This window comes from Doryrhamphus excisus, linkage group LG6 (assembly GCF_037039965.1).
Source record: "Doryrhamphus excisus strain RoL-2023G ecotype Guam linkage group LG6, RoL_Dexc_Guam_v1.1, whole genome shotgun sequence".
NCBI lineage: Eukaryota > Metazoa > Chordata > Actinopteri > Syngnathiformes > Syngnathidae > Doryrhamphus > Doryrhamphus excisus.
Genome location: NC_136362.1, coordinates 9272086 through 9294021, shown reverse-complemented (window position 1 = coordinate 9294021; position 21936 = coordinate 9272086). Strand labels below are relative to the sequence as shown.

Here is a 21936-nt window from a genome sequence, read left to right as displayed (position 1 = left end):
AGAACATGCAAACTCCACACAGAGATGGCCGAGGGTGGAATTGAACCCTGCGTTCAAAATTGTCCTTTTTAATTAATATCACACAAACATAGTTTCAGTTAGTGCATGTTGTTGTTTATGCTTCCTTAACAGGAAGTTTCTTGTTAATTGGGACCGCCGCCACAGCAGCTGTTTGACTTTAGAGGTTGCTGGGACCTTACTAGACCTTGGCTATTGGGCTGACCGTTCTCTCCAACGCTGCCATTGCAATTGCTTGTATCCGCTCCAAATAAAATCAATAGCTAGACTTTTTGACTCGGTTATTTCACAGTTGAAAGAATTAACGACCATGGGTTGTTCCCGGCCTGCTAAAAGGGTTGGACACCCCCCCCCCCACCCATTTCGAAACCAGACCTCAGATAAGAGGTAGAAGATAAGTGTATGGTTGGATGGATTTAAATTTTATTCCTGCAAATGGCCCTCGGGGGGGCACTTTGGACACCTCTATTCTGCAGGAATAATCCAACAATACAATTTTCTTCTGTCTTTACTATTCCCCTCACAGGGTTTTTCCTAATTGTCATTTATCCTTCATCCAAATTGTCTTTGAGACACAGTTGTTTTAATGACGCTCTGCTGGATTGAATTATGAATATGATCTACGGTACTTTTAACCTGTTTGTATGTACCAAGGATGCTTGATTAGTTCATTTGTGGGATGGATGGCACTGAATATGGGTGAATATGAATGATTTTTATGGGTGGGACAAAAAACTTCAAAGCTTGACTTTGATCGTATAGACGGCCGAAATGCTGTTTTTTTTAAAAGCAATGACATCACCTGTCCGATAACCATGCCCGGGTTTTGACATTTTCAGTGTATAAGCCCCAGACACAATGCCATATGGGAAAACTTTAAAATGTTATTTTTGTTATTTTAAACTCATATTTAGAAATGTTTGTATATTTATATAGTATTAAGTTGCTGTGTGATGAATTTAGTGCTGTTAGAAACGTGTTCTTTAAAAGTATAGGCGCAATTTTTTTTCAACCAAAACAAAAACTCGGAATAATCCCTTGTGGATAGGCCTTAACTTTAGTTTGACAAATGTGAGTCTGCACTGCTGTCCTTATTTATACTTTGCTTTGTGTGCTAGCCTTGGCTAAGTCAGTCACGTTCGCCCTTCCTCTTGATCACTCCTCATTATCTCAGGAGTCACTTAAAAAAAAAAACCTGTAAAAAAAAAAAAAACATTTCCTTTCTCATTCAGTGAGGTCTGAGTGTGATGGGGAATATTTGATATAATCTAGAGACACTGACTAAGGACCTAAGGACAATTTGGAGTCGCTAATTAGCCTAGCATGTTTTTGGAATGTGGGAGGAAACCGGAGTACCAGTAGAAAACCCACACATGCACGGGGAGAACATGCAAAATCCACACAGAGATGGCCGAGAGTGGAATTGAACTCGGGTCTCCTAGCTGTGAGGCCTGCACGCTAACCACTAGACCACCGTGCAACCGACTATAGTATTATTTCATATTATTTAATGTACCCGTAGAAAACCCACGCATGCACGGGGAGAACATGCAAAATCCACACAGAGATGGCCGAGAGTGGAATTGAACTCGGGTCTCCTAGCTGTGAGGCCTGCACGCTAACCACTATGCTTTTAAATTAGCTTTTACTTTAGTTGGACTCAAGTTTTAAGTCCTGCTACATTTGAACATTGAATTGCATCATCTGTTTAATGAGTTATTCACTGTTTTGCCTAAAATACAGTCATAGTAGTTGTGCTTTAAAAAAAAAAGGATATTTCTATTTTTCAACCAAAAATAGTAACAGGTAATGCAAGAATGATTAAACCCATCAAACGCAGTCCAAATCTTCCAGACGTTGAACAAGATAAGCGGTACAAAGTGAATGAAGGAATGCATATTGTATTTTTCAATTTTTCAGGAGGCAATTTTAATCATTGAAGAGCATAGTGACTCATTTACTGGATTTCATTTAAGTTATTGCATTTTTCCAATGAGAGATGGCAATGTTTAGATTATATTACCGCTTTAGATGAAGTCATTCGTCTTAATAAATCAGATTGAAATAATTCTATCCACTTTTTGCTGTCTGTATATTTGTATATATCAGTCTGGGAAGGATTATTGAGGTGAAGGGGACTGTGTATCCTTAAGTGATATTGCGCACATACCCTTACATCAGGGGTCTCAAGCACGCGGCCCGCGGGCCAAATGTGGCCCGCAGGACACTAGTTTGAGGTCCCCGCCTTGATATGAATATAAAATATTTTTTTATTTAAAATAATGTAAATAATAATTTAAAATAATTCAAAATAATTGTATTATTCATTCATTCATTCATTCTCTACCGCTTTTAAAATAATTAAAATAATAATTTAAAATAAATTAAAAAATTAATTATAATTATTTATTTATTATTATAATTTTGTATTATTTTTTTAACAAAGTAATAGCCCCCATTTACAAAATGTATATGTATTTACATAATATTTTTAAGTGTATTTTTTTTTAATAATTGCGCCTAAAAATGTCTGCCTGAAATATTTAATGGAAAAAAAAAAACGAACACAAGCTACAAACTTTTCTCTGATGCTTTCCCTCTCCTCTCCTAGTTGTTTGGAGCGTTGCTTCGAGGTTGCTGTGCCGACCTTTCCTATCTGAACCTATCCAAGAACTGCTTCTCGCACAGGTGGGTGGTGTTCAACTCTTATTTTTTGCTTTTCTTCTCACTCGGGCAAAAAGCTGTGTTCGGATGGCATTGCAGCATGAGTCGGATGCACAAACATCGCTCGTTGCCAAGCGGTCGTCTTTGTATGCGAGACTTCCAGTCTGTTACTGTTTCTGTTTACACTTTGCTAAGTGTAAATCAGAAATATACAAATATGTATCAATATGAGTTTAACATGGCAAAAAAACCTAAAGTGTTCCGATAATGCATTTCGTTTGAGAACCATTTCATTAAGAGTATAGGAAGCATGGAAAATGACTGCTTCTGTCCACCAGAGGGAGCCATGGGACTCAGAGCCCAAAGCCAGAGGAAGCTGATGTCAATGCAGCACCCCAATGAATGTGTTGCCCAGACACAATGTCTTATGGGAAAACTTGTTTTAGCTATTTTAAACTCATATTGAGAAAGGTTTGTATATTTATATAGTATTAAGTTGCTGTGTGATGAATTTAGTGCTGTTAGAAACGTGTTCTTTAAAAAAAAAATGACACGAGTCAGACTCACGGTTTCATCTTGCAAACATTAATTAAGCTCATCGCACAGCAACTAACACTCAAAAGTTATACATCAGAAATATACAAACATGTATCAATATGAGTTTAACATGCCCGTTTCGATAGTGTTCCGATAGGAAGCATGGAAAATGCCTCTGTCCACCAGAGGGAGCCATGGGACTCAGAGCTCAAAGCCAGAGGAAGCTGATGTCAATGCAGCAGCCCAATGAATGTGTTGCCCAGACACAATGCCTTATGGGAAAACTTGTTGGTGTTATTTTAAACCCATATTGAGAAATGTTTGCATATTTATATAGTATTAAGTTGCTGTGTGATGAATTTAGTGCTGTTAGAAACGTGTTCTTTAAAAAAAAATGACACGAGTCAGACTCACGGTTTCATCTTGCAAACATTAAATAAGCTCATCGCACAGCAACTAACACTCAAAAGTTATACATCAGAAATATACAAACATGTATCAATATGAGTTTAACATGGCCGTTCCGATAGTGTTCCGATAGGAAGCATGGAAAATGCCTCTGTCCACCAGAGGGAGCCATGGGACTCAGAGCCCAAAGCCAGAGGAAGCTGATGTCAATGCAGCACCCCAATGAATGTGTTGCCCAGACACAATGCCTTATGGGAAAACTTGTTGGTGTTATTTTAAACCCATATTGAGAAATGTTTGCATATTTATATAGTGTTAAGTTGCTGTGTGATGAATTTAGTGCTCTTGTGTCTAGCTTATAATTATGACATTCCCCAATTACATCTTATTTTGTCATTTTATCTCACAATTATGACTCTTATAATTCCGAGTTTTATAAGTACGATTTTTTTTTTAAATGTATGATAACTTTCATATCTCATAATTATGACTATCGCATGAGTTTTTAATCTCATAGTTTTGTCATTTTATCTCATAATCAATAATAATGTCATAATGAGGTTTTAATGTCATGATTTAGACTTTTTAGGTCATGATTATAACTCATAATTTTGACTTTGTATCTTAGAATTATAATTCATAATTATTTATATTTATCTCATAATTTCGACTTTTTATCTGTGATCGTTTATTTTTTTAACTAATTCTTTTGACTTTTTAGTTCCTAATTCTGACTTTATAAGTCTAATAACAATAATGTCATAATGAGGTTTTAATGTCGTAATTTAGACTTTTAGGTCATAATTCTAACTCATAATTTTGACTTTGTATCTTAAAATTAGAACTTTCTTATCTCATAATTAGGATTTATCTCATAATTTTGACTTTTTATCTAATGTGATCGTTTATTTGACTATATAAGTCTAATAATAATAATAATAATTTTAATATAATAATAATAATATATGATATAATAATATATAATAATTATTATTATTAATATAACTTTCTTATATCATTATTATGACTTTCTTTTGAATTTGTAATTTTGCCAGTTTATCTGGTAATTATGATTTTTAAAATCATAATTGAATTTTTTTTATCTCACAATGAGGAGTTTTAATCTTCATAATTTTGACTTTTTTTATAGCTATAAAGTTATTAGTTATTGGTTGGTTCTGTGGTAGAAATGGGCATCTGACGCTTTTTCTGCCCTCTTCTGCCACTCTACCATCCTTTTTTAGGTCAAAGTGTGGAGTTCAGTGCTGAAACAAACTTTTGCTGCACGTTGTAATTTAATTACGGGTATATTCAGATATTGAATTCATCGGAATGTTCGCAACTATGTGTTTTTAATAATGAATATAAAACACAATATAAAGACCCGTGTCTGTGCGAAATGCCTTCACTCAAATTAAAAAAGTATTGAACAAATTTTCTTTGGCTTGTGTAGAAATCCAGCGCTTGTTTTAATAACCAATAAATAACTTCATCTCAGCCAGCCTTTCAGCAGTAATGATGCAGAGTGGCGGAGAACGGGCCAAGGTAGAACCTATTAAATGTTGCTGCGGGTCTTTGGATGAAGGTGGAAAATGGGAAATTCATTTTCAGTCTTTCCGTGTTTTAATGTCTGCCTGATCAAGAGAAGGTGAAACCGCAGTGGGGGGAAAAAAAAAGGCATTTGACCTCCGCTACATGACTGGAGTTGAACTGGACGTTCGTACGTGTCGCTTTATTTATTTTTAAAAAATTGTTAAACTACCACGTTTGTACAGTTTTGCTCATCTTTGTGTCATTGGGCGCCGTTCTACTCATTTTTTTTAACCTTCCTCTTGTGTTAGATTTCTGGTATCATCTCTTATGTCAGGGGTCTCAAACAGGCGGCCCGCGGGCCAAATGTGGCCCGCAAGACACTAGTTTGAGGCCCCTGCCTTGATATGAAAGTTTAATGTTAGTTTGATATGGATGCTGTATGGTATCATGTACCCAGAAAAAATGATTACGTTTGATTAATGTTCATGTTAAAGGTTAAATAACTGTTAATAGTTATCCTCCCTACCCGTGTGGAAGTGGTAAGTTTTTTTAACTTTAAAGGAAGTAACTTGAAGGCTACCGTTTAGGTCGTTTAGGTTTTGCAGAACCCTCCAGAGTATCTGTGGCCTGGCTTCTGCAAAGCCAGGTAGTGAAAAAAGGCTACTTATTCCCATTAAAGCAGAGGTCTCAAACACGCGGCCCGCGGGCCATATGTGGCCCGCAGGACACTACTTTGAGGCCCCCGCCTTGATATGAAAGTTTAATGTTAGTGCGGCCCGCGCAAGTTTGATATGGATGCCGTATGGTATCATGTACCCAGAAAAAATTATTACGTTTGATTAATGTTCATGTTAAAGGTTAAATAACTGTTAATAGTTATCCTCCCTATCCGTGTGGAAGTGGTAAGTTTTTGGCTATTTAACTTTAAAGGAAGTAACTTGAAGGCTACCGTTTAGGTCGCTAGCTCTCTAGTTTGCGAGTTAGCATGTGTCTCAAGACCCTGCAGTTGCGCAATATGTTGTAAATAAAAAAAAGTATAAATGTGACTATAGTCGTGTTTTGTCATGTCTACAGGGCTCTAATAATGCTTTGTTCATTTTAATCTGGAAAAAATAATTTGTCTACCCACCAACTATATGTGGTTAATTAAGTTTTTATTATTTGCCGTTTTATTATTATTATTATTATATTTATTTATTACTGATTGATTTTCTTTATTCTTGATTTGTTTATTTATTTTTCATCTTATTTTGTGCAGAAAAATAAAAAGTAAGATATTTGAGAACAGTGGAATGTTTTATCAGAGCTTTTATTGTAGAAAATCGGAACCAAAGCACTGAAAAAGTTTGTGTATTTTTCTGTTTTTAATAAATGCGTTCTTTTTGGGGGGGGGGGATGCGGCCCAGCCTTGCCCAGACCCTAGCTTCAGTGGCCCCCAGGTAGTTTAGTTTTTATTAAAACATTATTTTAGCTGTTTGAAGATGAACTATATCAGCAAGTTGAAGTATTTGTGATTTTATAAATAAGGAGTTAGTATGTTCTCTGTAGGCGGCATTATGAATTATCCTTACTGACCTTTTTTGCAGTACATTTATCAAATTAATATTGCTTTTATAGATATTACTTTAATGTATTCCACCCAGTAAAAAAAAAAAACACAAAAATTAAAACAAATATGTGTCTTTTTTTTTTTTTTTTAAGAGTACATGGAGATTCTCAAACTTAAACTTTATTTTGAAGGTGGATTCTTTTCAACAGCGAGGTCATGTTTTTAACTCCAATTCCATTGCAATGCCGTTTCCTTCACCGTTCATCTGAAGCATATCACTCATTGCCGTAAATGTCAAATGTCAAAATCAAAAAATAAAATTAAAAACAAAAAAAAATTGGACATATTTAGTTTTTTGTTTTTTTTTCTGAACCAAAACAAGGCCATGAATGCTGAATCACGACTGCGAGGGGATCCACTGTATATTATTTCTTACCTAATCGCTAACATAATCTCTCGCCAGCCAACAACCCCCCCTTCCCCCCACACACACACACACACACATATTACATAATTTACTTTTCTGTCATGCGCTCCAGGCTCGCTGGTATTACATGTTGGCTCCATGCCGCCGGCCAGACTGTCGTGATGCTCACTTGACAACATGGAGCCACAAAGCTGATAAGAAACGCTTGACTGTAGCTCATGAATATGTAACGAGCACCTTTTTTACGACCCTTTGTCAGCCATCATACACACTGACTGCATCTGTGCCACTTAGAAGAAACAATGGCTCGTCACACGCAAACATGTTGCTGACGCGGCTCCCCGGAGGGCGTGTTGTACGAAAGAGTGATGCGGTTATTCGCTTATGCAATATCTGCAGAGGCTTGATAGACGCAGCGCTAATTAATACAAATGGGTCAAAGATGAGCCGTCGTCTCGCGATGCAAGCTTGTGTCAGCAGCTTTAACGTAGCACCCTGACCTTCCCTCGCTAAGCTGTTTATCACCTTCACTCGCTACGTTTTACCCCACAATTCTATTTCTTTTTATTTGTCGGCTTTTAATTACATATTTTGTAGATCACAGCAGTCCTGCTAATTTGCAATATTTTATTTTGTATGAAAGTAAAACATCACATTCACCAGAAATCGACCCCCGCTTTTAGCATTGTTTTAGCTCTGAATGATTGTTTGGATATTGTATTTGAATGCATCTTTTACTCTGTTTTTACTCAACTCTTTGAGTACTCTGAAAAGCGCTACACAAATAAAATGTATTATGATTATTTATTATTAAGTCTCTAAAAATGTATAAATATGTGATAATAATTAATAAATTAATGTTATTTTAATTTAATATTATATAATAATAATACATTTAATTTATTATTATTATATAATAATAATGCATATTATTTTAATTTATTATCATTATCATGATAAAAATGTATTGGATATAGTATTCGAATGTATCTTTTACTCTGTTTTTACTCAACTCTTTGAGTACTCTGAAAAGCACTATACAAATAAAATGTATTATTTATTAAGTCGCTAAAATTTTATAAATATGTGATAATAATAATAAATGTAATTTTAATTTATTATTATGTAATAATAATAAATGTAATTTTAATTTATTATTATGATAAAAATGTATTGGATTTTTATTGTAATTATTGTAATTTATTATTATTTATTATTAAGTCGCTAAAAATGTTTAAATATGTGATAATAATAGTACATTTAATTTTAATTTATTATTATATAATAATAATAAATGTAATTTTAATTTATTATTATGATAAAAATATATTGGATATTGTATTTAATGCATCTTTTACTCTGTTTTTACTCAACTCTTTGAGTACTCTAAAAAACATATATAAACGTATACATATAAACATATACAAATAAAATGTATTATTATTTATTATTAAGCATATGCTTGTCTCAAAGACTAAGCCACACGGACCTTGTACAGTGAAACTGTAGACACTATAAACCTTGCAATGCTACTTACACTCATGTTCCCAGTGTCTCTCGTTAGCTTCGGTGAGACATGAGGTGTTTTTTTTTGTAGCATAGTGCGTAACCTTCTGAGCGCTTATCAAATGTGTCCACCTTGTGTCCGCTTTTATGTTTGTTTTTAATGTGTCCATGGGGTTACATGGGATATTTACACAGAAAGACACTATAAACCTTGCAATGCTACTTACAATCGTGTTCCCAGCGTTGCTCGTTAGCTTCGGTGAGACATAAGGTGCTTTTTTTTGTATACATGTGGTTACATGGGATATTTGCACAGAAAGACACTATAAACCTTGCAATGCTACTTACACTCGTGTTCCCAGCATTACTCGTTAGCTCCAGTGAGACATGAGGTGCTTTTTTTTGTATCCATGTTGTTACATGGGATATTTGCACAGAAAGACACTATAAACCTTGCAATGCTACTTACACTCGTGTTCCCAGCATTACTCGTTAGCTCCAGTGAGACATGAGGTGCTTTTTTTTGTATCCATGTTGTTACATGGGATATTTGCACAGAAAGACACTATAAACCTTGCAATGCTACTTACACTCGTGTTCCCAGCATTACTCGTTAGCTCCAGTGAGACATGAGGTGCTTTTTTTTTGTATCCATGTGGTTACATGGGATATTTGCACAGAAAGACACTATAAACCTTGCAATGCTACTTACACTCGTTAGCTTTTTTTTTGTATCCAAGTCCAAGCAGACAGTGTGTCCTTTGACGGTAGGCTAATTTAAAGTCTAAGCCAAACAGGTGGCTGCATAATTGGTATGAGATGCCTTTAAAATGTTGGCAGTAATTAATGTCAAACTCCAACAATATGCTGACCTAAACGTCCCTGCTGGCATCTGCTGAGCCTCAGTCTTCTGTATTTTTGCTCTAACTCAGCCCCCCCCCCCCAACCCCCACCTCATACTCAATCTGTTCATCCCCATCAAATATCTACCTGTAACTATCAGCACGCCACACCCTGTTGTCTCTTTCTTTTCATATCGTCCTGACGTCGCCATGTTTGATGACTGGTTAATGCTCTGTCACGCTACCTCTTCCTTACTAAAATATCCCATTTTGTTGAATGTTCCCGTTCCAGGAAAGCCAGAGATTCACTGCCAACTTTCCGCCAGTTCTTCAGCTCTGCATTTAGCCTGACTCATGTCAGCCTGGCGTCCACAAAGGTTCCGCCTGATTGGCTGAGGTAAGACGTGTACAAAATTGCATTGTCGAGTTGTTTCAAGTGCTGATGTTGTGTGTTTTTTGTAGGTGGAAAAATAATAATTGAATAATGTCATTTTACAAAAACAAGAATTAACAAAAGGGCTTACTCTGTTCATGCCGTTGTTCTATGGAACAAACAAAGTCGACAAAATTTATTCATTTTCTACCGGTTTTCCGGGTGCTGGAGCCTATCCCAGGCATTTCCCAGTACACCCTGGACTGGTCACCAGCCAATCACAGGGCACATATAGACAAACAACCATTCACACTCACATTCATACCTATGGACAATTTGGAGTCGCTAATTAACCTAGCATGTTTTTGGAATGTGGGAGGAAAACCAGAGTACCCGGAGAAAACATGCAAACTCCACACAGAGATGGTCGAGGGTTTGAATTCAACTGGGATGCTAACCATTCGACCACCGTGCAGCCCAGTGCAAAATCAAAGTAATACAAATAAGTTATATACAGTATTTACAGCTGCGTGCATGTTTATTGCACGGTTTATTGCACAGTTTCTGTACAGGATTTTTTGGAGAAGTTTATATTATACAGTCTGAAAGCTACAGGAAGGAAATATCTCTCCTTCACACACTTCATGGACAATTTGGAGTCGCCAATTAACCTAGCATGTTTTTGGAATGTGGGAGGAAACCGAAGTACCCGGAGACTCCGAGGGTGGAATTGAACTCAGGGTCTCCTAGCTGTGAGGCCTGCGTGCAGCCCGTCGACAAAATTCTGAAGTTAATTTTCATTTGTAGTGTGATTTCTATTTAAAATCATCCCGATCCGCTGCACGGCGGTCGAGTGGTTAGCGCGCAGACCTCACAGCTAGGAGACCAGGGTTCAATTCCATCCTCGGCCATCTCTGTGTGGAGTTTGCATGTTCTCCCCGTGCATGCGTGGGTTTTCTCCGGGTACTCCGGTTTCCTCCCACATTCCAAAAACATGCTAGGTTAATTAGCGACTCCAAATTGTCCATAGGTATGAATGTGAGTGTGAATGGTTGTTTGTCTATATGTGCCCTGTGATTGGCTGGCCAATCACAGGGTGTACCCCGCCTCTCGGCCCGAAGACAGCTGGGATAGGCTCCAGCACCCCCGCGACCCTCGTGAGGAAAAGCGGTAGAAAATGAATGAATGAATCATCCCGAGCCTCTTGTCATATTTTAGTCTCGCAAGATCTTGTGACACAATTTATGTGTAGTCTCGGGTAAGTCTGGAGTCCGAAATCCAATGTCCAAAAGCTCTCGTCAGGTGGAAGATTAGCAAAGAGTAGCAAAATAACAACAAAAGAGATGCAGGGATTCTGCCATCTTGCATAAGTACAATGGTGCCTTGGTTAGCGTCATTAATTCATTCCAGAAGGGCCGACTCTAACCAAAACAGATGTTAACCAAATAAATTTTTCACCATAAGTAATAATGCAAAATTTTTTTTCTTCATGGCTATGAAAAATATTCCTTAACATGAGATGACATTAGGTTTTACCTCAAGGTCACAGATGGAAGCAACCATAACCATAACCATGCTATGGTTGAACGTCTGTTGTCCCACAGCCTAAAAATGGAAACAAACACAGCATCAGGAGCTGAGTAAACAAAGCAAACTGCCAAAAAAACGGAGGTTTTTGCCTACCCGGTGATGGATTGCAGCCAAAACGGGAAGAGCAGACTCCCCACTTAGCATCTCATCGTGACGCACAACCTTCACGATAGCCTTGATGTTTCTGTGTTGGTGTGCATGAGCATCAGCTGGAATCCCATTCATACACACTGCCTACAAAAAAAAACTATTAAAGCAAGGAAATAAGATCATTTAATCGTACATTTACGGCGATGAGTGATATGCTTCAGCTGAACGGTGAAGGAAACGGCATTGCAATGGAATTGGAGTTAAAACATGACCTCGCTGTTGAAAAGAATCCACCTTCAAAATAAAGTTTAAGTTTGAGAATCTCCATGTACTCTTAAAAAAAGAAAAATGACTGACATAACCGCATATTTTTGTTTTACTTTTTTTTACTGGGTGGAATACATTAAAATAATAACTATAAAAGCAATCTTAACTTGCTAAATGTACTGCAAAAAAGGCCAGTAAGGATAATTCATAATGATGCCTACAGTGAACATACTAACTCCTTATTTCTAAAATCACAAATACTTCAACTTGCTGATATAGTTCATCTTCAAACAGCTAAAATAATGCATAAGGCTAAAAATAACCAATTAGCTAAAAATGTCATCCAGTACTTCTCTACAAGAGAGGAGAAATATGATCTCAGGAAGAACTACATTTAAATAAAACACTTATATGCTAGGACTACGTTAAAAAGCCATAGCATTTCAGTATGTGGAATCAAACTATGGAATGGATTGAGTAAGACCCTCAAACAAATTAAAATTAAAATGTAAATTTAAATTTGAAAATGGAAATTTAAATGTAAAAATTAAAATTACAAAAAAAACGCAAACTATATTAGGAAAGCAGGAAGTGAACAAATGTAACAGTTACTGACTGATTGTAAAAGTACCAGATGGAGGGGTAGGATTTAATAAGCTTTGCTTCTTCCTACTCCTTTCGGACATGTGGAACTGTGAACTGATTATGTGATGCATTCAATTGTAATTTGATGCATGTTCAAATGAAATAAAACCATTACCATTACCTGTCAGGAAGGACTCTCTTATGCTTATATGCTAGGACTACGTTAAAAAGCCATAGCATTTCAGTATGTGGAATCAAACTATGGAATGGATTGAGTGCCTAAAAAAAAAAAAAGCGCCTAAAAATCCCAACGCACTCAAACTAGACCAAAAGTATTGAACTTAGAGGTCGCCTCATGGAGGTCTTAAGGGTCCTTCACATGATTCTTTAGCTTTACTTCAATATGATTCATATTGCTTGTACTTCTCTTCTACATTGTTGGGTGTGAAAGAGGAGAAAAACAGGAACAAAAACATTTAGAGATGAAATGGAGAACCCTTTCAGCCTTAAGGCCAGCGTTTGTTCCATAGAACAACGGCGTGAATGGAGTGAAACTTTGTGTCATGTATATTTTTTTCATTGTACCTTTCTAAAAGTAAAGTACGTTAAAAAGCCATAGCGTTTCAGTATGTGGAATCAAACTATGGAATGGATTGAGTAAGACCCTCAAACAATGCACAACGATGAGCCAATTCAAGAAACAATACAAGCAGTTGATGTTTGCTAAATACAAGTCATGATGTGCTATATATATCACTATATTGACACTTACTATTAACACTGACTATTGACACTGACAAATTAAATTAAATTGAACTAAACTATATTAGGAAAGCAGGAAGTGAACAAATGTAACAGTTACTGACTGTAAAAGTACCAGATGGAGGGGTAGGATTTAATAAGCTTTGCTTCTTCCTACTCCTTTTGGACATGTGGAACTGTGAACTGATTATGTGATGCATTCAATTGCAATTTGATGCATGTTCAAATGAAATAAAACCATTACCGTAAAACAGACTGTTTTGGTGAGAAGCACGGCTCCTATATAGGCGGAATAGGTGCAGATTCTGGAAGATCCAGGAGTTTTTCTGTATGGGTTATTGTGTGTCGCCGCTCTATAGGAGTCCACAACTCTATATAGAAGTGTTGAAAAATGAGCATAATAGGTACTCTTTAAATCTGATGATACTTGTTTATATTGTAACTTTTAGGCTTTGTGTGAGCGGATGGTGCAATTCTATGGTTGGATGAGCCATTGCTTAGATGGAAGAAAAAACGGAACTTCTCGTTCTCATTGCCGATGTTTTCTTTCAGGGCTCTCTTCTTAGGCCTGTCCAACAACCCTCACATCGCAGATTTGCAACTGGACATCAGCGGCTGCGAGGTACTCCGTCATGTTCATTCATCTTCTTGTCGATTGATGCTCGAGGACGTTCCCTCACGTCCCAACTCTTTTCTCGCTCTGACAGTTGAGGTCTGCGGGTGCCGGTGTTATCCAGGAACTTTTTCCAAGAGTTTCTTGTGTCGGGACTTTAGATATCTCCGATAATGGTAAGACACTCCCGTAAGACGCACTCCTACCTGAGGGCATCTGGTCATTCTTGTACATTTTTTAAGACATGAGCACGTTTGTTGGTACGATAAGAAGTTTACAGACTGGAACAAAGTTTTCAAACTTTACGAGACACTGCTGGAAATCGTGTTTTAAAATACAACTGAATACCGGAACTAAATGTTAATTTAGACAATACCCGAAGTTGGGTCAAGACGGGATTTTGACTTTGGCTATGGTAATGGTTTTATTTCATTTGAACATGCATCAGATTACAATTGAATGCATCACATAATCAGTTCCACATGTCCAAAAGGAGTAGGAAGAAGCAAAAGCTTATTAAATCCTACCCCTCCATCTGGTACTTTTACAGTCAGTAACTGTTACATTTGTTCACTTCCTGCTTTCTGAATTTAATTTAATTTAATTAAATTTAATTAAATTTAATTTAATTTAATTTAATTTAATTTAATTTAATTTAAGGGCGGCACGGCGGACTAGTGGTTAGCGCGCAGACCTCTGTGTGGAGTTTGCATGTTCTCCCCGTGCATGCGTGGGTTTTCTCCGGGTACTCCGGTTTCCTCCCACATTCCAAAAACATGCTAGGTTAATTAGCGATTCCAAATTGTCCATAGGTATGAATGTGAGTGTGAATGGTTGTTTGTCTATATGTGCCCTGTGATTGGCTGGCGACCAGTCCGCCTCTCGCCCAAAAGACAGCTGGGATAGGCTCCAGCACCCCCGCGACCCTCGTGAGGAAAAAGCGGTAGAAAATGAATGAATAATTTAATTTAATTTAATTTAATTTAATTTAATTTAATTTAATTTAATTTAATTTAATTTAATTTAATTTAATTTAATTTAATTGGTTACCATAGTAAGTGTCAATATAGTGATATATATATAGCACATCATGACTTGTATTTAGCAAACATCAACTGCTTGTATTGTTTCTTGAATTGGCTCATCATTGTGCATTGTTTGAGGGTCTTACTCAATCCATTCCATAGTTTGATTCCACATTTTTAACGTACTTTACTTTTAGAAAGGTACAATGAAAAAAAATATACATGACACAAAGTTTCACTCCGTTCACGCCGTTGTTCTATGGAACAAACGCTGGTCTTAAGGCTGAAAGGGTTCTCCATTTCATCTCTAAATGTTTTTGTTCCTGTTTTTCTCCTCTTTCACACCCAACAATGTAGAAGAGAAGTACAAGCAATATGAATAATATTGAAGTAAAGCTAAAGAATCATGTGAAGGACCCTTAAGACCTCCATGAGGCGACCTCTAAGTTCAATACTTTTGGTCTAGTTTGAGTGCGTTGGGATTTTTAGGCGCTTACTAACAAAATCAAAGTCATTAGAATGAAAGATTTAAACTCTCCTTCAGGGGGTGTTGATGACTTTGTTGCTAAATTATCTTTTCCAAACGCATCCTCTTAGATCCGTGACATTTGAGCGGGTGGTAATGGGTTTCGCTGAAAGCATTCTGGAATTTTTGTGATTTTTTTTTTTAACTCCTTTAAAGAAGTTTTTTCAAAAATGTGTTTGCAGGCTTAGATTCCGACTTGCTCGCCGTCATCCCCGCGTTTTCGAGACACCCCTCCCTCAAACACCTGATGCTGGGGAAGAACTTCAACATCAAGGGCAGGTACGGACCTTGCCGGAGACCAGCAGTGCCAGATGGTGGTGATGATAGCGGTGATGAATGCCCCCAGCCCCACCTCACCCCACCCACCCACTTGTTTATTTTTTTTTTTTACCTCTTTAGGGTGCTGGATGAAATACTGCAGAAACTGGTTCATTTGGTGCAAGAGGAAGAGTGTGTGAGTTGAATTATGTAACGTTGCACACAAATGTCAAATCCACGCCCACACACACACACCCACCCGTGCATGATTTTTTTAGCTTCAACACACTCAGATGAACTTGCCACAGTTGTCCACATATGGCATGTCCATGTCCACAGCGTCCAACCAAGCGTGACCCCCCCTAATGTTGTCTGTGGGCCCAGTGGATGATTCATATGGGCGAGTTTGGTTTGTGCAATTATACTCTTTCATTTTCAATTCAACTTCCAACAACGGGGCGCACCTGCGCATCACTGTTTATACAGGCAGCTGCTGGTGGCACTTTATGAAAAGAGGGTGCCCAAAGTGCGGTTCCTGGCTGTTTTGTTTGTTAGCTTTGTGATATGCATGAAAAAGCCTATTATTAGTGCCCATTTGTTTTTTTCCCCCACTGCGTTTTTGTAAATATTTCAAGTTCAACACATTTTATTTTTGCACTACTTTATTCCCATAATATTTGGATTTTCTTTCCATAACATTTTGACTTTATTGCCATAATATTATGACTTTAAACTTATAATATTTTGACTTTATTCTGATAATAATATACCTTTATTGCCATAATATTGGGATTTTATTCACATAATATTTTGACTTTATTCACATAATATTCTGACTTTATTCCCATAATATACAGATTTTATTCCGATAATAATTTCATTTCGATATTTTGACTTAATTCCCATAATATTATGACTTTATTGTCATAATATTGTGATTTTATTCCCATAATATTCTGACTTTATTCCCATAATATTCTGACTTTATTCCCATAATATTTTGACTTAATTCCCATAATATTTGGATTTTATTTCCATAATATTTTGACTTTATTCCCATAATATTTGGATTTTATTTCCATAACATTTTGACTTTATTGCCATAATATTATGACTTTAAACTTATAATATTTTGACTTTATTCCAATAATATTATGGCTTTATTGCCATAATATTGGGATTTTATTCACATAATATTTTGACTTTATTCACATAATATTCTGACTTTATTCCCATAATATACAGATTTTATTCCGATAATAATTTTATTTCGATATTTTGACTTAATTCCCATAATATTATGACTTTATTGCCATTATATTGTGATTTTATTCCCATAATATTCTGACTTTATTCCCATAATATTTAGATTGTATTTCTATATTTTGACTTAATTCCCATAATATTCTGACTTTATTCCCATAATGTTCTGACTTTATTTCTATATTTTCACTTTATTCCCATAATATTCTGATTTTATTCCCATAATATTCTCACTTTATTCCCATATTTTGATTTTATTTTGATATTTTGACTTTAATCACATAATATACTGACTTTATTCCGATAACATTTAGATTTTCTTTCTATATTTTGACTTAATTCCCATATACATTACGAAAATGTCAAAATATTATGGGAATAAAATCCAAATAATGAGAATAATAATGAAAATATACAAGAAGAAATGTTGAAATAATTGGGAAAAAAATCTCATTTGAACACACAACAAACCCTCATGCTAACTTTGACATTTAGGATCAACATTTGCAATAAAAGTGTCCTTCGGCTTAGCGTCATGCAGCAAAGCATACTGTATATTTTTAGTCCAGCATCTTTGTGTAGTGTATTTATGTGTAGTGGCTCTCCAGTATTTTTCAAGTACGTCCCTGTAGGGCTTTTTAAGCACTGCAGTGACACTCCTGTGAAATTTTAGTGCTTGACTTGATTCTATTAAAAATACATTGGACACACGTTCAACTCCATAGCTTCATGGAAAGACATGTTTTTTTTTCTCATGTATAATTTATTGCATTGCATATGATTAACTATGTATTAGTTTATTGTAAATTTTAGTCTTTATGGCATTGGTTAGTGTAATGGTTCACGTAACTGACCATGCAGCTTGCATGGGTGCGCTTCCCGCTTAATGAACAATTCCCAGTTCTTTCTTTCACCCACATTCATTCATTTCATGACAGTATAACTGAGACTTACTCGCTTATACACGATAACTTTTGGATCCGTTTCCTCGTCATCCTCCAGGTTTTGCAGTCTCTGTCCTTGGCTGACTCGCGGCTCCGCCAGAGGGGCACCGTGCTGGTCAACGCCCTGGGCTCCAACACATGCCTACGGAAGGTGGACCTGAGCGGCAATGGTCTGGAGGATTCTGGCGCCAAGATGCTCAGCAAAGCCTTGCAAATTAACACCACGCTCAGGTGGGGTTGTGGGGGGCTCAGTCAGCACTCGAGAGGGAGATAGAGAGATGAAGGTTGGGGGGGGGGTGCTATCTTGCAGATTAGAGCATGCGGGGACACGGGTGGAGAAAGTGGAAAACATGGAAGGGGGATATGACAATAGGGCAACCTATGAAGGGATGCAATTACGGTGTTTTTGGGTGTTAATATCAGTGGGAGACGCTTTGCTTGAGAAAGCAAAAACAAAAAAAGAAAACCTCGAAAAAATACATAATAAAAAAAGAAAGCCTTGAAAAAAATAAAGAAATAAAAAAAAAGAGAAAGCCTCGGAAAAAAAAGAGAAAGCCTTGGAAAAATAAATAAAAAAGAAAGCCTCGAAAAAAAATAAATAAAAAATAAAAAAAGAGAAAACCTCGAGAGAAAAAAAAAAAAGAAAGCCTCGAAAAAGTGAACCCGCTTTGAGTTTTCCTGATGACATTTCAAGGGCATGGACGACGGAGGTGGAAAGCAAAGTAGGTCAGAGGTGGAGAAAAGCGCACATACAGGTGGAGGATCTTCCACGGCAGAAGCTCATTAGTGGCGTGACAGTCATTTTTGGGTGTTAATATCAGTGGGAGACGCTTTGCTTGAGAAAGCCTCGAGAAAAAAAAAAGAGAAGAGAAAGCCTCGAAAAAATAAATAGAAAAAAGAGAAAGCCTCGAAAAAAAAAGTTAAAAAAAAAAAGTAAAGAGAAAGCCTGGAAAAAAAAGAGAAAGCCTTGAAAAAATAAAAAAGAGAAAGCCTCAAAAGTGGTCTCGCTTTGAGTTTTTGGGTGCTAATATCAGTGGGAGACGCTTTGCTTGAGAAAGCCTCGAAAAAAAAAATTAAAAAAAAGAGAAAGCCTCGAAAAAATAAAAAAAATAAAAAAAAGATGACATTTGGACGACGGAGGTGGAAAGCAAAGTAGATGAGAGGTGGAGAAAAGCGCACATACGGGTGGAGGATTCCACAGTAGAAGCTCATAAGTGGCGTGACAGTCATTTTTGGGTGTTAATATCAGTGGGAGACGCTTTGCTTGAGAAAGCCTTGAAAAAAAAAAATTTAAAAGAGAAAGCCTCGAAAAACAAGTTTTAAAAAAGAGGAGAAAGCCTCGAAAAAATAAATGTGAAAAAAAGAGAAAACCTCGAAAAAATAAATTTAAAAAAAGAGAAAGCCTTGAAAAAAAAATACATAAAAAACAGAGAAAGCCTGGGGGAAAAAAAAGAGAAAGCCTTGAAAAAAAAATTAAAATTAAAAAAAGAGAAAGCCTCGAAAAACAAGTTTTAAAAAAGAGGAGAAAGCCTCGAAAAAATAAATGTGAAAAAAAGAGAAAGCCTCGAAAAAATAAATAAAAAAAAAAAGAGAAAGCCCCGAAAAAAAAGTAAAAAGAAAAGAGAAAGCCTTGAAAAAGTGATCCCATCATTTTTGGGTGTTAATATCAGTGGGAGACGCTTTGCTTGAGAAAGCCTTGAAAAAAAAAAATTTTAAAAGAGAAAGCCTCGAAAAACAAGTTTTAAAAAAGAGGAGAAAGCCTCGAAAAAATAAATGTGAAAAAAAGAGAAAGCCTCAAAAAAAGTAAAAAAAAAAAAAGAGAAAGCCTCGAAAAAAATAAATAAATAAATAAAAAAAACAGAAAGCCTTGAAAAAGTGATCCCGCTTTGAGTTTTCCTGATGACATTTCAAGGGCATGGACGGCGGAGGTGGAAAGCAAAGTCGGTGAAGAGGTGGGGAAAAGCGCACATACGGGTGGAGGATTTTCCACAGCAGAAGCTCATTAGTGGCGTTACAGTCTTTTTCACATGCATCATGATCTAATATGCACAAAGGAAAAGGAACTCCTACACTCATTTGCACTGTGATGCGCGGATGCCGCTGCACGATGGCACAACTACTCTCACTGTGCTCCCCCCATCATCTGTCTTGTTTTTTTTTTCCTCCTCTCAGGAGCGTTACATGGGATCGCAACAACACTACGGCGACAGGGTTCCAGGATGTGGCAAGAGCGTTGGAGCAGTAAGATGAACACACACACACATTTTGGATTCATACATGAGTCACACATCGAAAAGGCAGATAGCCTTCATAGCGCCTTGCTGTTTATTTACACGATGTTACATCAGTCGTGTGATGTGACAGTTATATGATTCAGTATATCTTGAACATCAAAAAAAAACACCCTCTCTAGCTGTGTAGTAATCATTGGCCCAATTAAACGATGCAGTCAAATTCCCAGAAGGTAGCTCTCTCTTTTTTTTTTTCCTGCAAAGCTCAGCTTGCTGGCAGAAGTACAGAAAGTCTGTAGATGTGTCTCTTTTGGAATGAATGTGCTCTCAGGGTAATTTCCATCACGTAAAATAGTCCCGGAAAGCAGTTCACCTCAAACCTTATACTGTAAATAACTAAATAATATTGCATCCTTTTACAGCCACAGCATATGCCATAAGCAAAAAGGCTTTTTGCTGTTCAATGCATCATGGAAGACATATAAAACATAAAAATTGTATTATTATTTTTTAATTAGGATAGCAAAATTCTTCTCATGTATTATTTATTGCAGGAGCATATGATTAACAATGTATTAGCTTATTGAAAATTGGAATCTTGGTAATGGTTTTATTTCATTTGAACATGCATCAGATTACAATTGAATGCATCACATAATCAGTTCACAGTTCCACATGTCCAAAAGGAGTAGGAAGAAGCAAAGCTTATTAAATCCTACCCCTACATCTGGTACTTTTACAATCAGTAACTGTTACATTTGTTCACTTCCTGCTTTCCTAATATAGTTTAAGGTTTGTTTTTTTAATGTTTTTTATTTTTTATAATTTTTTATTATTTTTATTTCATTTTTTTATTTATTTTATTTTATTTATTATATAAATATAATAATATTTTTAATTATTTAATAATTTAATAAGCAAATCTTATTAAATCCTACCCCTCTATCTGGTACTTTTACAATCAGTAACTGTTACATTTGTTCACTTCCTGCTTTCCTAATATAGTTTAAGGTTTGTTTTTTTGTTTTCTATTTTTTATTATTATTTTTTTTATTTTTTTATTTTATTTTATTTATTGTATATATTTAATAATATTTATTTATATTTAATAATTTAATAAGCAAATCTTATTAAATCCTTCCCCTCCATCTGGTACTTTTGCAATTAGTAACTGTTACATTTGTTCACTTCCTGCTTTCCTAATATAGTTTAAGGTTTGTTTTTTTGTTTTCTATTTTTTATTATTATTTTTTTTATTTTTTTATTTTATTTTATTTATTGTATATATTTAATAATATTTATTTATATTTAATAATTTCATAAGCAAATCTTATTAAATCCTACCCCTCCATCTGGTACTTTTACAATCAGTAACTCTTACATTTGTTCACTTCCTGCTTTCCTTATATAGTTTAAGTTTTTCACGTAATCTTGCACTGGTTTATGGTTTTGGTTAGTGTAGTGGTTCACGTAACTGACCATGCAGCTAGCATGGGTGCGCATCCCGCTTAATGAACAATTCCCAGTTCTTTCTTTCACCCAGTTTCTTTTGGGATATGCTGCAGACCGTTTCATGACAGGATAACTGAGACTTATCTGTGTTTTTTGTGAAGCGCTGAGATTTGGCGCTTTGTTCGGCAGTCCTTGAACGCACCATAGTTGCATGCTGAGACATAGAAGTTTGTTTGGCTATAGAAGCATTAGCTTCCACAGTCAGTCGCGTGTATTGGTGTATTCCTTCAATGTATTTATTTATGAGAAATATTTGTGTACAAACTATTTCACGATCGCTTTCCTTTTCCCTTCTCCATCTCTCTCTCCTTCTTTCTAGCAACTTTACACTGCAGTACATGCCCCTGCCCCTCAGTGACGTCTCTCAGGCGTACCGCAGCGCCCCAGACAAGACGGACCAAGCTCTGACCAAG

The 21936-nt window shown here is 36.2% G+C and overlaps 1 protein-coding gene across 8 annotated transcripts in view; it reads left to right on the top strand.

The window, feature by feature from the left end:
• Positions 1 to 21936, top strand: part of carmil3 (capping protein regulator and myosin 1 linker 3) — a 95520-nt gene that overhangs the window by 51858 nt on the left and 21726 nt on the right. For all 8 annotated transcript variants that reach the window (XM_078791370.1, XM_078791372.1, XM_078791374.1 and 5 more), the window contains exons 15-23: positions 2630 to 2706; positions 9777 to 9881; positions 13704 to 13773; positions 13859 to 13940; positions 15498 to 15594; positions 15715 to 15769; positions 17839 to 18011; positions 19953 to 20021; positions 21843 to 21936. In XM_078791370.1, coding sequence (XP_078647496.1) covers positions 2630 to 2706; positions 9777 to 9881; positions 13704 to 13773; positions 13859 to 13940; positions 15498 to 15594; positions 15715 to 15769; positions 17839 to 18011; positions 19953 to 20021; positions 21843 to 21936 — 822 coding nt within the window. The remainder of the gene's footprint in view (positions 1 to 2629; positions 2707 to 9776; positions 9882 to 13703; positions 13774 to 13858; positions 13941 to 15497; positions 15595 to 15714; positions 15770 to 17838; positions 18012 to 19952; positions 20022 to 21842) is intronic.